Raw genomic sequence first — 13755 nt, 5'->3', positions numbered from 1 at the left:
GCCACAGCAATGGCTAGCCTCAGCCAGACTTGCCGTTCCCAAGCATTTCTAGAGTCCTCTAAAAAGACTCAATAGGCTCAATAGTAGGAAACGTGGAAGCATTTTTGTTACCACTGGAGCTGCACTGATGCAGTGTGGAGAGGGCCTAGTTTGTTGATGCCAATTTTGAAGGGATGTGGAAAAATTCCTATTTCTGTCTCCATTGCCAGGTCACTTCTMCAGCAGCAGTACCAGTGGAGAAAACTGTTTACCAAGTAGGCATGTCTGGAGGGACAGGCCTCCTCTGCTTACCACTGGCACAGGCAGGTGAGGAAGCTTAGCTGTGATGTCCCCCTAATATACTTTGAAGCTGACCTGGAAGGAAAGAGCTGGAGGGTTCCATGAGTTCCTGGCCTCTTTGGTTTTGAAGTTTTTCTTTCAGTCTTCTAGTAAAGGGGCTGATTTTTCTTTTCTTTTTTTTCTTTTTTTTCCTCTGATGATGACGCTGGGAACCAGCTTTTGGCATACTGGTGGAAACAGTAGGMTTGTGAATGTCAGTGGTTACTGGGAGGTTTGGGAAATCCTCATATTAGTGTAACTGTCAGATAAAACTCTAGAACAAAGGGATAATCATTCAAGAGTTGGATGAAAATCAGGCTTATTACTTCTGATTCCTGGACTTGCAAAACACTGCRTGCATCGGCTCCGTCTGGCTGTTCTGCTCCTAAAGAACGATGTCACCTTTGATTACTATTTTATCTGCCTCTGAAAAGGAGGCTTTGACTAAGATCACCTCACCAGCTCTGGAGCCTCGCCACTTCTGTGTGATGGGGAAGAGAAGGACATGGATGTGTATGCAGGACAAGAACCAATGGGACTGACAGAGCTGCCTGCTGGTAGATGATGATGCTGGAGCAGGGGACGTAGACRTACTTTGTACTTGTCAGAACAGGTTATATGGGGATGAAGGGAGGGCAAGGCTTATTGCTTTCTCTCCTGGGTGCTGGTGCCTCTTACCTGCTGTAGTGGGGCGAATCACCACCACCTCTGAAAGAGTTAGGAAGATGYCCTTTCTCTGGGTTGCTCTTGGCCCCCTGTTCTGTGTATGGACACTTCCAAGGGCTCAGAGGCAGAGCATCCCTCCTCCCTGAACTTCAGTGCTGCACCCATCAGTACATCAGCAACACCTCTCCTCCCAGGGAGGACTCTGACCTCTGTATATTGGATACTTGCCCAGCTATTTTGTTTCTGCCCAGAAATCCTGCGCACTGTTTGACCAAGCAGAGGGATGGGGTAGGGGAAGCAGGAAAACAACAAATAGGAGTTGGGGAGARAAAGGGGTGAAGGGCAGTATTGGATACAAGATGGACCATGATTATCAAGTGCTGCAGACTTCCATGACATTGTCCAAAGAAATGTATTGTGTAAAGAAGCCCAAGAACAGTCAGAGAAACAGAGAGGGCTCAACTCAGGGCCTGGCTGGCTGCTGTTCCCTAGAAAAGTCTCTGTGCCTTGGGAGCTTCCTTAGCCCACTGGATCGGATCTAGGCTTTTACTTCTGTACTCTTCCAACTTTGTTCCCATCAAGCCTGGAAGTGTGTAAGAAGCAAATTTTGAAGGTGTATCCCTTGGGTGTTGCTTACCCTCTGCTTTGTAAGCATTTCACTCTTATTTTTTACTTTTGGAGGTCAGTGCAACCTCTTGTCTGCCACTCCCAGGGACTGGCTGGAGCCTGCAATGACAGGAGGCTAGCCTGGTTGAGGGCAGAGGTGTTGCAGAGCTCTGTCGGGGATTAAGAAAATGCAGGTTGCTAATGCAGCTTGCTGCAATGTGCTGTTGAATTCTTGGGGAGGGAGGATGGAAATGGTTGCCTCTGAGGCGAGTGTGACTGGAGAAGGGAAGAGCAGGTAGTGTAAGGGTAAGAGGCTCCAAGCACTTATGCTCTGCTCTGTGCTCTCACTACAGTTCAGGTCCAAACCCCTTGGGAGGCACAGCAGGGACRATGTTTTCCTTTGTGAGGTCTTGACCAAACAAGAAAATATTGGGGTCGCTGAAAGATTGTCTGTCAGGCTTTTGAGTCAAGAATTTAGCAGTCCTTTAAAAAGCAAAGCAAAACAATTTCTTGGCCAAAAATCTGTCACTATGTTTTTGTTCTTTTCAATACAATACAGAAGATGACAGATACAGCTTATATCCAGATTCCACCAAGGATTTACTCCATGACCTTTGGAATATGTGTATGGGTCTAGATTTCTGAATCATAGTTAGATTCCTGAAGTTGGCATAACAGTGCTGTGGGATTGTTTGAGCTTGTTTTCAGAGGTGCTGAATAAACCTGGCTTCAAATGAAGCTGTCAGTGGGAGAAGATAGGCAGCGTGGCTCTGTGCTCAGCCCAGCTGTTGGTGCACATGCAAAGTCCTGACGAATGCCTTGCACAGAGGTGGTATGCGCTGAGCAGAAAAAGTCTTGCTGCCCCTTGTGCAAACTGACATGGTCAGGAGTCCCTTGGCACTGTAGGTATCTGCTTATGAAGAGATAATGTGTCCCCTAGCTCGGGGCATTACTGTACAAGTTCATTTTCATCCATTTGCAGAATGCTTTTTTGTTTAAAGACTTGTGCAAAATTACTGACACTTTTGCTGCAAAGCCTTACAGAGCTTGAGACCACTGCTTACCCTGCCCACTTCCTAATCTACAAACGCTACTTCCTAGCTCTGTTTTACCCATTCAGGCTTCCTCTATAGCAAAAGAATCTCAACTTCTAGCCTATTAGGCTGTTGTGACAGTATTTTCTGTCACTGTGTACTAAACACCTTCCTGTCCTACTAGCATATCCAAGAGGAAATAGGTGTTCTTGTAGTACAGTGCTGTGATACTGTATCTTTGAATAATCTGGTTTAGGACCTCTGGGTCTCCACTGGATGTGTGCTTAATTGGAGATATGCAATGTTGTTTTGTCCCCTACAAGGCTCAGGCTTGTTTCCTTTCTTTCCCAGAAAAAAGYGTATTTCTTATAGGAAGTGCCAAAGACTCTGCTTACGTATAAAGGTCTCGGCAGCATCAGGAGTGAAAGGACTGAGAATTATGTTCCTACCCTGAAGCCAAGCTGACACTTGCATGTTTCTTCTCCCAGGACTACACCATCACCATGTACTTCCAGCAGAGCTGGCGGGACAAACGCCTAGCATATAGTGACCTTCCTCTCAACCTGACCCTGGATAACAGGGTGGCTGACCAGTTATGGCTGCCTGATACCTATTTCCTGAATGACAAGAAGTCCTTTCTGCATGGGGTGACAGTGAAGAATCGCATGATTCGGCTCCATCCTGATGGGACTGTCCTCTATGGCCTGAGGTAAGTCCGAGGGGAATCTTTGTTGGTTGTGGCTGAGAACAACGACATCTCATTTAAATTCTCACCTATTCCCAAAGAGATTCTGGCATTTTCTTTAAGCACAGGCAAAGATCAAAAAGACCAAAAGGTGCTTGAGTGTTGCTCAGTTTTAAGCATCTGCTCTTTCTCCAAGCTGTAAATGGTTGCTTCCCCATACGGCTATAGACAAATATGGGAAATGGGAATAGTCAGTTCTGTGCATTTCAGGTCACTGTCACTCTTGTTGCATAACACTTTCATTTGAAACTCATTTTAAGTTGCTTATAATTTTCTGCAAGTTTGGCCTATGGAGATGAGACTTCATTAGTCTGGTATCTAAGGCTGAATTTCATAGCATTTGAGTCAAATCACTTAAGTCATTTTTGAGTATGAGATAGGAGGCATGTTTTTGTACTATTAAAAAAAATGTCTCTTGTCTTTACCAGAGCACTTCTAAAGATTGAAGCTTGAAAGTTGATATTTAATAGGGAAATAGTCCTTGGTGAGGAGGGTTTTTGTGGTGTCTGGAATAAATTAGTGTAGCTAAGTTCACAGCCTTTGAAAATGCTGTGCTGGTGTGCAGTGGAGGTGGCAAAGATTGGCCTTACTGTATTATCTGGATGTATGAAATGCCAGGGTATAAAGGAAAGTTAAATGGGAGGGAGCAGAGGACTAAAAGGGAAGTTTGCAGCCATAGGTAAGATTTAGGTGCAAGTTTTGGACCCTACAGCTGATATCCAGGCAGTGATTTTTCTCAGTCCTCTATTTGTCTGCTCTGAGCTGCACTTCTCACAAGTTTTTTTTTTTTTCCTTTTCCCTTCTTTTTGAATACCAAAATTCACAGCTGGTTTTTAGACCTGCCTCCACATTCACAAATGATTGCAATAGAAGCTCTGGGCTTACGTCCCAGTGCAACAAAGTGGGAGGAAAGACCTTTCTCTCTCAAAGAAGGTATACCCACCCTTCCCATTTACAGTATCAGCTCCTCTGCTCCTTCGTGTTTTGTAGCAAAGTCTGATTTTATGATGATGATCTCCTCCTTAACTTGCAGGGCTGTGTCTGGGAGAGCAGGCCTGAAYGTAGGCATCACAAAGTAGGAGGCTGCCCAGGACATCTTCCTGCTAGGGCAGCAAGGTGGCTGTGCCTGCTATTTYCCCCATGGCAGAGCTCTGGAAAGCTGAATGAGCAGTGGCAGCTCCTGCTGCTGAGGACCAGGCTGGGGTACATGGGGTGATGTTTGTACTTAGTTGTCCTTCCTATTAGCAGATGCCCATTGCTCCAGGCCTGGAGACAGCAGAACGTGTAACAAGCTCAGCTCTATTTCTCTGTCCCAACTCTGCCTCTCTCTTCTTGGGACAAAAGTACCCAGGTCTCTCTTCTCTGACCACCACAGTGATGTTGTTCGGCCTGTACTGACAAGGAGCCCTGAGCAWGCTTTGCTTACATAGCAAAAGGCATGTAGCCTTCACTCACATGACTAACGCAGATTTCCTAATTTGTGTTAAAACAAGAACAAAGGCAGGGTGAGAAAACACTTTGACTTGGGGCAGGTTGGAGCATGAACTTCAGCCACTCGGGGAGGAAGAGTAAAGAGATGTTAAACTTGTGCTTCACCAAAGCTCAGGTTGCTCTCTGTTGCTGAGTTAGCCCATCCGAACACAGAGCTGTGTCTCCTAACTTGCGGGAAGTCTTAGCGTGCACCTGCAAAGCAAAAGAAGCAGAAATGCTAGTATATAAATATCAGCTTCAATTTAGTCAGCTCAAATAATGAGTGGTGTGAACCCTGCAGCACAGGTGACAAGCAGTCCTTGGAGGGTTTGCATTCATGCTAGTTCCAGCTCGGAAGCCTGTGCAAGCACCTCCTGCACCTTTCCCTTCCCTTCCCTTCCCGGCAGGCCCAGTCCCCAKGGGCATGGCAGTGCTGAGAGGGGAACTCTGCACTCCCTCAAATGGCCTGTGTAGACAGGTGCAACAAAAGGAAAATTACATTCAGGCCAGAAGGAAGAAAATGACAGCTGTTTTGCCCCTGTAATTTCCAGGGCTGTAGTAAGAGCTGACTGTATTGTGTTAACATTTCACTGTTCTTCCTGGAAACTGCTCTCTCAACCCTGGAAAAAACAGCAATTGCAAAAACCAAGCACTGAGCAATTTCAGCCACTCTTCTCTTCAGTGGGAGCTCCTGGGGCTGTACCTCAGGTCAAGGTGGCTTGCTTTTACTATCCTGAAGACATGCTGGGTTTCAAGAGAGAAGCCAGATCACCCCCTGAATGCTAGAACTCTCTCTAGTTTTATTTATAGGGGTATGAGCAACATTTTCATTAGGGCTTCCTTCCAGCACCTGTGAATTTTGCTGATGTAGGAGTCCTAGGAACAGCTTTGCAGGTGCAAATAATTGTGATATATTCAGTAATATATAAACACATGCACAGCAGGTGTAAGCAGGTAAGAAAACAGTGATCACATTCACCTGTGTTCCCTTTATTGCTATAAAACTATGCCTATGCTTGCCCTGCAAACAGAAGGGAAAATGCATGTTCTCCCTGAATTTTGAAGCCTGTTCTTGTTGGCTGCTCTTAAAAATGGAGCTGCCCTGATGGAAGAAGGCCAAAGAAGGCAATTTCTGTTTCTCCTCATTTATTTGCTTATTTGTTTTTCTGCAAGCAAGATTCCACGGCTCTGCTCCTTCTCCTGCTACCTTCTTGCTAGTCACTTCCCCCTCCTTTGAGCTGATCCTGTAGCAAAGTGACTCAATCATGTTATTTGTAGCACAACAGTTGTTTTTCTTTCCAGCCGTCTCTGATGTCAGAGACCTGGGAGGATGACACCCTGGCAGGCCCCAGCTCTGAGCATGTGATCCAGTGACCTGCAGGATCAGTCTCAAACCCCGAATCAGACCCCAAGGTCCAAGTTAGCTCATATGGAAGTYGACAGGTATTTTGTTTCCAACTTCACTGAGACAAAATCAGGCTTCAGATAACTTGTTTCCACAAGGAAATGAAGCCTTCTCTTCCTCCACTTTGCTCCATTGTGACAGTTCTGTGTCAAAGAAGCATATGCTTGTTTTTGATAGAATTAGCAAGTGAGTGGATGAAGGGAATGCAGCAGATGTAATATAACTACATCCTAGGAAAGCATGTGATACAAAGGCTTACTCCAAAATTAATTCACACTGGGCTTGGATTAAAAGCTGGTTGCCAGGTCTCCAACAAAAGGGATGCATAAACAGTACTGGTTTGAATCAGGGRAGGCAATTCCAGGGCTGCTGCATGGATAGGAGTTGAAACTGGTATTTCCCAGCTCCTTCCTTTACAAGTTAGCAGATGGCACAAATCCCAGAAGGACAAATTGGGGCCTCGAGCCTAGATGGTTGAGAAGGCACTCTTATCTCTGTGAACATGAAGTGGTCGGCAAGGATGTATAGCTGCGATGGGAGGATACAAACCCACTTGAGCTGTCAGGGCCTGAGGGAAGCATAACCTGGCATGGTCGTGTCTGAACTTGTTGAGCCTCCAAACACCTTGCTGGAATTAAAAGTGCCTGTCGAGCACAGGGAAGTGTCACTTGTGGCACGCAGCAGGAAAGTGCTAAAGCAATACAGAAAGCCTGCAATACGAAGGTAGGCTTAAAGCAGCTCCCCACAAAAACAAAGTTATCAGTTGTTAGGGTAGTGGAACTAAGCAGATAAAATAGTGAGGAAAGGCCGACTAGAACCAGTTGAATTTAATGTGCTTTCTCCTCCTAATGTTTTTTTGTCAGAAATTGCATTGGTTTCATCAAATTTTAAACAAAAAAATTAGAGAGGAATATTTCATTTAAGAAAACATGTTTCAGAAAATATTGACATTTCACTCCTAATTTTATGCAGAGAATTTTTTGGTTTTATGTCAATACTTCCCCCACTATTTCAGGATGCCTGTGCTACCACAGCTGACATTTGAGTATCATATAGAATCATCAAAGGCTTTCTCTGGACCTCCAGACAGTGTCTAGCCCACCGCTGCTGTAATACTCAAAAAGCTTTACCAAGCCAATCGTACATTCTGAATCTCTACATCTAAAGTAATTGAAGGCAACTAGTATATAATATGCGCTAAGATTATTTCCTTTTCTAGACCACATTACCTTCATATAGTGGTGAAATAAATGCTAATGTCATCAATATTTTGCTATCTGTTTTCAAAGAACTAAAAATAGAAAATCCGTAACAATGCTGAAATTCTCATATGGTAATCTGAAACCGCATTCCAAAATGAGCTTTAAAATGTTTTTTAGGGTACTCTTGAAGGTATTTGATGTAGTTCTACTTAGGGACAAAACTGAATTTCAGCAAAACAGGTGCTTTGAGTAGCTCCAACTGCATCCTCCAGCTTGCAGGGGGAGTGGAAGGACTGGGACGCTGGGAAGCAGAGCGAAGCTGAGTGGACTGCAAGTGAGATGCAATGCCTGGCTGGCAAGGAGCCCAGACAATGTAAACAGAGCAACTGAAAAACTGCAGAGGAATTTGATGACAGAGAGAAATTCTCTCCTGTGCGGAGAGAACAAGGGATCTCCTGCGAAGGTGGTGGTGGTGGGGTGTGCATGTGAGTTTTGCTTTTCTCATACCCATAATAGTCACTGCAATGAGGTGTGTTTTAGAGACAACGCAATAGCAGCACAGTTTGGATGGTGTTGAGGCAAAGCAGGGCACTGAGACCAATGAGTGCTCTCCTGGGAAAGCTGACCTCTGCCATCCTCATCAGTGTAAACATTCGGTGCTTGAAGCAATGAGGAAAGTGAGTTGTTATACTTCCAACAACTAAAATTTTGCATTTTGAAAATAAGAAAAGCTRAGTATATCTGCTTTGGCAGCACTTAGTTTCTGCTTGTCAGAAAGGTGAGTTCCCATCAGTCAGCTGCTCCCTGCAAGGCTGTGGCTCCTGGGGGAAACTAGCCCTAGCATTACAGCAAGTTACTGCTGACATGTCCATGGGAAGATCRTGCTCCTGGGAAAGGCAGCAGCTTGAACATTACCTTTAGCTCCCCTTATGTGGGGTATAGACAGAGGCTAACAGAGCTGTGTCTAGCATCCCACTCAGCTGCTCATCCCAAACCAGGTATGCTGCCAACATCTGAGAGCCTCTCTGTCACTCAGGCATGTGGACTGCTTTGGTGGTAGGACTGTCAGAGCTCCTGGTTCAGGGTTGAGAGATCCCCATGCCACCCTGCTGTTTAGTTGTGCCATGCTGGAGCTCCTCTGAGGGGGCTTCTGCTTCACAGGTCCCAGCTCCAACTCAGCTCTTGATCAGGACCTSACCCTGTCTGTGTTACATTCCCCAAATCCTGAGCTCTTACTAGTTCTCCAGCTAATTTCTCCCACCTTYGTTTGCAGCTGTCTCCTTGCTCTACCCATGGGTGTTATTTGATTTCTTTCAGAATAAAGGCCTGGTAGGTTAAGACTGGAGAGTTTTTCTTTCTTTGCAGCGAGGCCACTGAGAAATTTTCTGATCYCATCTTACAGGTCAGAAGAAAAGAAATCCACTACTTCTCTTTTTGCTTTCTCTTCCCTCTATCAGAAAGGCTGCTCTGAAAATGAGTGAGGTGCAAGGTGTGAGCTGATTTGGGCTCTATCCCYCTAGAAGCTCTATTTGCTCCCCCTTAGTAGATTGGACAAGAAAAATCTCTCCTTTGGCAGCTTGGGCACAAAGAAGTGGATTTGTGTCCATCCAGCTGGCCCCTCAGAGCKGAAGCTGCAGATTTGTACTGTTCTCACCATGGAGCTCTACCGTAGGTTAGTGTCTTAGTRGAAAGATGTGGAGGGACAGGAGTGGGGTTGGGAGAAGAGTTAATTAGGTGGGGGTGAGGAGAAATGAGAGAATTTAATTAAGAACCTTGTTCCCCACTTGGGGTTAGGGAGAGATCCCCATGTATATTTTAGCTTCCATAGCTGGAATGAGGTGCTTAGCTGGGAGCACTGGAAAGAAGTTTAAGAAAGACAAAGTATTTTAAAAGTATGAAGTTTCAGAATAATAACTTAGAAGTTGAGGAAGAAATTGGAGCTAACTAAAACTTGAGTCAGAGCTGGTCCTCAACCCCTGATGTTGAAAAGTCAAGTGTGGCTTGACTTGCTACCTGTGCTGCATCTCCCATAGCTGTTTGTTAGCAAAATGGAGGTCAAGGCGTATGTAGAAGCAGCTGATCCCCCATTATGTCCTCAAAAGCCACTGGAAGGGCTTGCATGGCCTGTACCCACAGTTAACCCTAGTAGTCCTCTTCAGAGAGTCTGGAGCTGCTGCTTTTGAAATCAGATGGTGTTTTGAGGAAGCAAGTTTTTTTCCCTTTACATTTGTTGCTGGCAAGTTTGTTTCTCCTGACCTGTTGAATATCTGAAGGGTGAAATGGTGTCAGAGGATCTTAACAGTAGAAGTTTAGAGGAAGATCCATCTGAGAAAGAAGCTAAAGGGGGTAAGCAACAGGATAAAAAGAAGAAGGAATGAAGAGATTCAACTATGGTAGGTTTTAGTAGCAGATCTGAACTCTATGCTGCTCTGTGTCTGAGATCTTATATAATCATTCTAAATAAGACAGAAGAAGCCATTAATAAGTAAACAGCAATGAAAAGGATCAGAGAGGGAATAAAATGGCTGATGGCATGCATGCCTGCGAGGAACTGAAAAATTTGTGGTGGACTAGTATACAGGAGAAGTTTGAGCMCTCCTCTTTGAGCTACAGATGTGGCGGGACTGTCCCACCCCACTGCCTTAGCTCACCTCACAAGAGGTTGGTGGTGGAATAGGAGGGTGAGGTTTCCCTTCTGTGCTGGCAGCTGCTAAACCAACACAAGCTTCAGGTGGGCATTGCTTCCTTGCTGTAACAAGCTGTGACCTGGCTCCCATGCTGTGTGACTTAGTGCTCACAGGCTGCTTTTCTGGAAATGGTTTATATCTGTCCCTTGGGTTGAAGGATACTTTCCATAGTGAGTTATCTGGGCTCCTGCTTGGGTCCTCCATGTGCTGACCTGAAAGGGGGACATTCATCAGCCCTCAACCTACYAGAACTGCTTGATACCTCATGAATGCATGATATTTTTTGTTGGTGATTTTTGATTGGGAGGGTTTTTTGAGATACACGRTGGTTTCTCCATAGCCCTGTCTCCCCCTAGAACTGTGCTCCCCTGCCAGCAGTGCAGCTGAGTAACAAGGAAGAGACAACCTGGCTGCTTGATAGCATGACTGTCTGTAAGACCTGAGGAGGAGTAACTAGGACAAGGGCATGAATATGTTCTTTTTGTGGGAAGAGAAGTAGAAGGGTTGTAACATGTAAGGGGTTGATCCTGAATCCTTAAGGAGTGAACGGAAGGAMGTAAAGGGGAGCTAGTATGAGAAGAGGGTGGTGGTGGCCAGATTCAGCAGGTGGTGGGAGGCTGGGAAAGCAGACCACTTCACTGAGTGCATCATGTAAAAAGCAGGTGAGCCTCTGATGGGCAGTGTCTCTGTGAATCTCCATTAAAGCAGGTGAAATTTCACACCATACAAATATGAAAAGGGATAGAGATGGGTATAAAAGCAAGAGAAGAGGAGAAGAAAGGAGAAGACACAGCCTGGCCAGGTTCCAGTGCCCGTTTGGAATGTCACAGGGAAGGTGACATCCTTCCCTGGTGTCCCCCCCCCCCCCAGCCCGTACTCCTTTTTCCCTCTCTCTCTTTTCTCTCCTCCTGGAGGCAGTGTGCCCTGTCTGAAACTGTTTACAGGGGGATGGTTTGTTCTGTCTCTTCATCTCCTTTCTCACAGAATGAGTATTCACTCCTCCTCTGCTTTCTGTCTTTTAACCTCTTGTTCTTCTCCCACTCTCCTTTCCGCAGCTCGTTCTCCCTTAGTTCTCCTCACCCCTCTTCTCTCCTCTGTTCTGTTCTCTCAGTTGCCTCCTGTCATTTGCTATATACTCTCCTGTCTCTCTTCTCTACTCCTGCCTCCTCTATCAATGCTTTCTCATCACTCTTTCTTCCTCTTCTCATTTTTCCACTTCTTACTCTCCTATCAGCCCTTAAGTATGTTTGCCCCACTGTGGTGCTTACTGTGCAGCCACCACCTCATACATCTATCCAGTCAGTCCTCCCTATGCAGTATTTGTTGTGGGTGCCAAGCGAACACATCTTTTTATGCAACAATTTAGAGCATATCRAAGTAGTACATAACCATCAAAGCATTAGGTAGAGGTTGGTCCCATGGCCTTCTGGATGAGCTATGCATGGCATGTGCAGTGACCCAGCAGGGTCACTGGTGTGCCCTAATCTTGCTCCAGCACTCTTTTGGCTATATGAGGTGAACAGAACCTCTCATTATTTTGCTGTGTCCTGTGGGTCTATATTACACAGCCACCAAAGGAGCTAGAARAATCTCTTATTGGCTTCCTCTAGGGCACCAACATCCTATATTTTAGGGACAAGTGGGTGATGAGGTTACAGCCAAGCTGCAGGCTTCACTGAAGTTGATGGGTGCTGCATGAAGCAGCAACAGCCAGGCCTGCTTGGGGGAGTGAGAATGTGACTGTGATGCTCTGGTTCACCTGTGGACCCCAAGCAGGGRACAGCAAAGGACCATTGGTGTCTAGGATGCTTCTGAGACCTGATGAATTAAAAACCTCCTTCCTCATTGGGATACCACTTGCTTTAACCAGCCCRGGAAGGGCTGGTTTATTAAGGTTGAGGAAGCCCAGAGGTAAGATGCAAATTGAACTCAGCACCACAGATCAGCTGCACCTCCCATCTTATCACACTGTAGGAGCTCCAGATCCAGGTGATTCCCATGCTGCTGGTCCCTTAGGGCTTGCTGTGTATGCCTGCACTGTGGGCTATGGCACTGCAGCAGAAATACTCTGAAAAAGCAGGTGACAGCAGTCAATAAYTGCACTAGCCCAGACTCAGAAATAAAACATGCAAGCTAGATATTCCCARTTGTGACTTGCCCAAGCAGTGTTGCAGTAAGATCACTAGAAATTCTGGACCTGGAGCCAACTGAGATATCTCTGAAGGATGCTGAACAATGWAGATACACCCACCCTTCAATACAGAGGAAGGGGAAATGCTATCTGATTCTCTGGGGTTGATGGCATCTTAATCTGTTTTTCTCCTTTCCATTCTACTGTCTTTAGATTCTTTTTACTCTGAATCAACAGGGCTCAGTTCTGCTCTGATGTAAATCTTTGCTGATGTAAATTGGTGTGATCTTGCAAAAATCAGTGGAGTGGCTCTGGATTTATGCTAGCTGTTAGTGTGAGCAGGATTTGGCGCATGGAGTGTGGTAGCCATAGCTCACTGTGTCGTGCTCTGCATTTCCAACAGGCACTGCAGGTGATAAGCAAATCCTGCTGAGAGGCTAGAGGATCCTTCTCATGCCAGAAAAGGCTTCCTCCAAATGTCCTTTGTGTGGCAAAATTAGCCAGCCAGGCAGCAATCCTGGGACAGACATTATGGAAAGGTTTTAGCCCACAGGGTCCCACAAATGGGGTGGAAAATTTTAATTTAATACATTTTTGCRTCTCACACTTTAGGGAAAATAGAAGAATGCATTTGTCGCTGCTCTTTCCCACGRGTGCGGTATAATATATACAATATATGCTGTGTGCAGCACAGGGGGGATGAGTCATACCTGTTCGTGACTCTTGGTCTCAGTGCCTGGCCATGATGGACTCTGCACCTGCCACTTTGGGCTGTTCTGTCAAGGTATAGCTACCCCCAGGTAGCTCATTTCTTCTCCTACACCACACCATCCTGTGTCCAGGTGCCCTGGTTTAGGAGGATTAGGGTGGGAGAGGTAGTGTATTTCCAGCAGTCCTCCCAGAGATGCCAAATTTGGAGGCTGTAAAACTAATACTTGCAATCCCAAAGCCACTGTGATGATTTTTAAGTGGTTCCTGTGCTGTTATCCTTCTCCCCCTCTGTGCTTTCTCCTACACCCTAACCGCATTACAGATAAAAGGGTTAAGAGCTCACTTAGGCCCCCTGCTCGGAGAGAGGGCAGTTGCAATGTTGTATCTAGACCCAGTGAGGATATATATAAATTCCCTCCGTCTCTTTGAATCTATTTATAGCACGACAGGCAGTGGCAAAGGCTCTCCTCAAGGCTTCATCTCCTACAAACAGTCTTCACAGACAGCAGAGAGATAAATTTAGCACACGAGATTTCTTAAAGAGACAGCTGCTCAGCGGTGCACGCTCGCCTTCCTTGCCTTTCTCCCTCTTGCCCCGATGTATGGCTGTTTCAAATGAGTGCTTTATCTTTCCTATCCTTCTCCCCATCCCTTCCAATTTTCCATCCATCTTCACCTTCCCCTTTTCTGGTCTGACTCTTCCTCCTTCATTGATTCCCCCTGCCTTTTTTTTCTTTTCTTTTTCTTTCTTTTTTCTTTCTTTCTTTCTTTTCTTTCTTT

At 45.7% G+C, this 13755-nt stretch overlaps 1 protein-coding gene across 2 annotated transcripts in view; it reads left to right on the top strand.

Annotated features, from left to right (window-relative positions):
- The window catches only part of LOC146587400 (gamma-aminobutyric acid receptor subunit beta-4), a 70900-nt gene that overhangs the window by 45118 nt on the left and 12027 nt on the right, over positions 1-13755 (top strand). For both annotated transcript variants that reach the window (XM_085319798.1, XM_085319797.1), the window contains exon 4: positions 3113-3333. In XM_085319798.1, the coding sequence (XP_085175924.1) occupies positions 3113-3333 (221 nt within the window). The remainder of the gene's footprint in view (positions 1-3112; positions 3334-13755) is intronic.

Source organism: Rhea americana, unplaced genomic scaffold (genome assembly GCF_003343005.1).
Source record: "Rhea americana isolate MKP2758 unplaced genomic scaffold, rheAme1 scaffold_6, whole genome shotgun sequence".
NCBI classification, from domain to species: domain Eukaryota; kingdom Metazoa; phylum Chordata; class Aves; order Rheiformes; family Rheidae; genus Rhea; species Rhea americana.
This window is presented reverse-complemented; position numbering and strand designations above follow the sequence as displayed.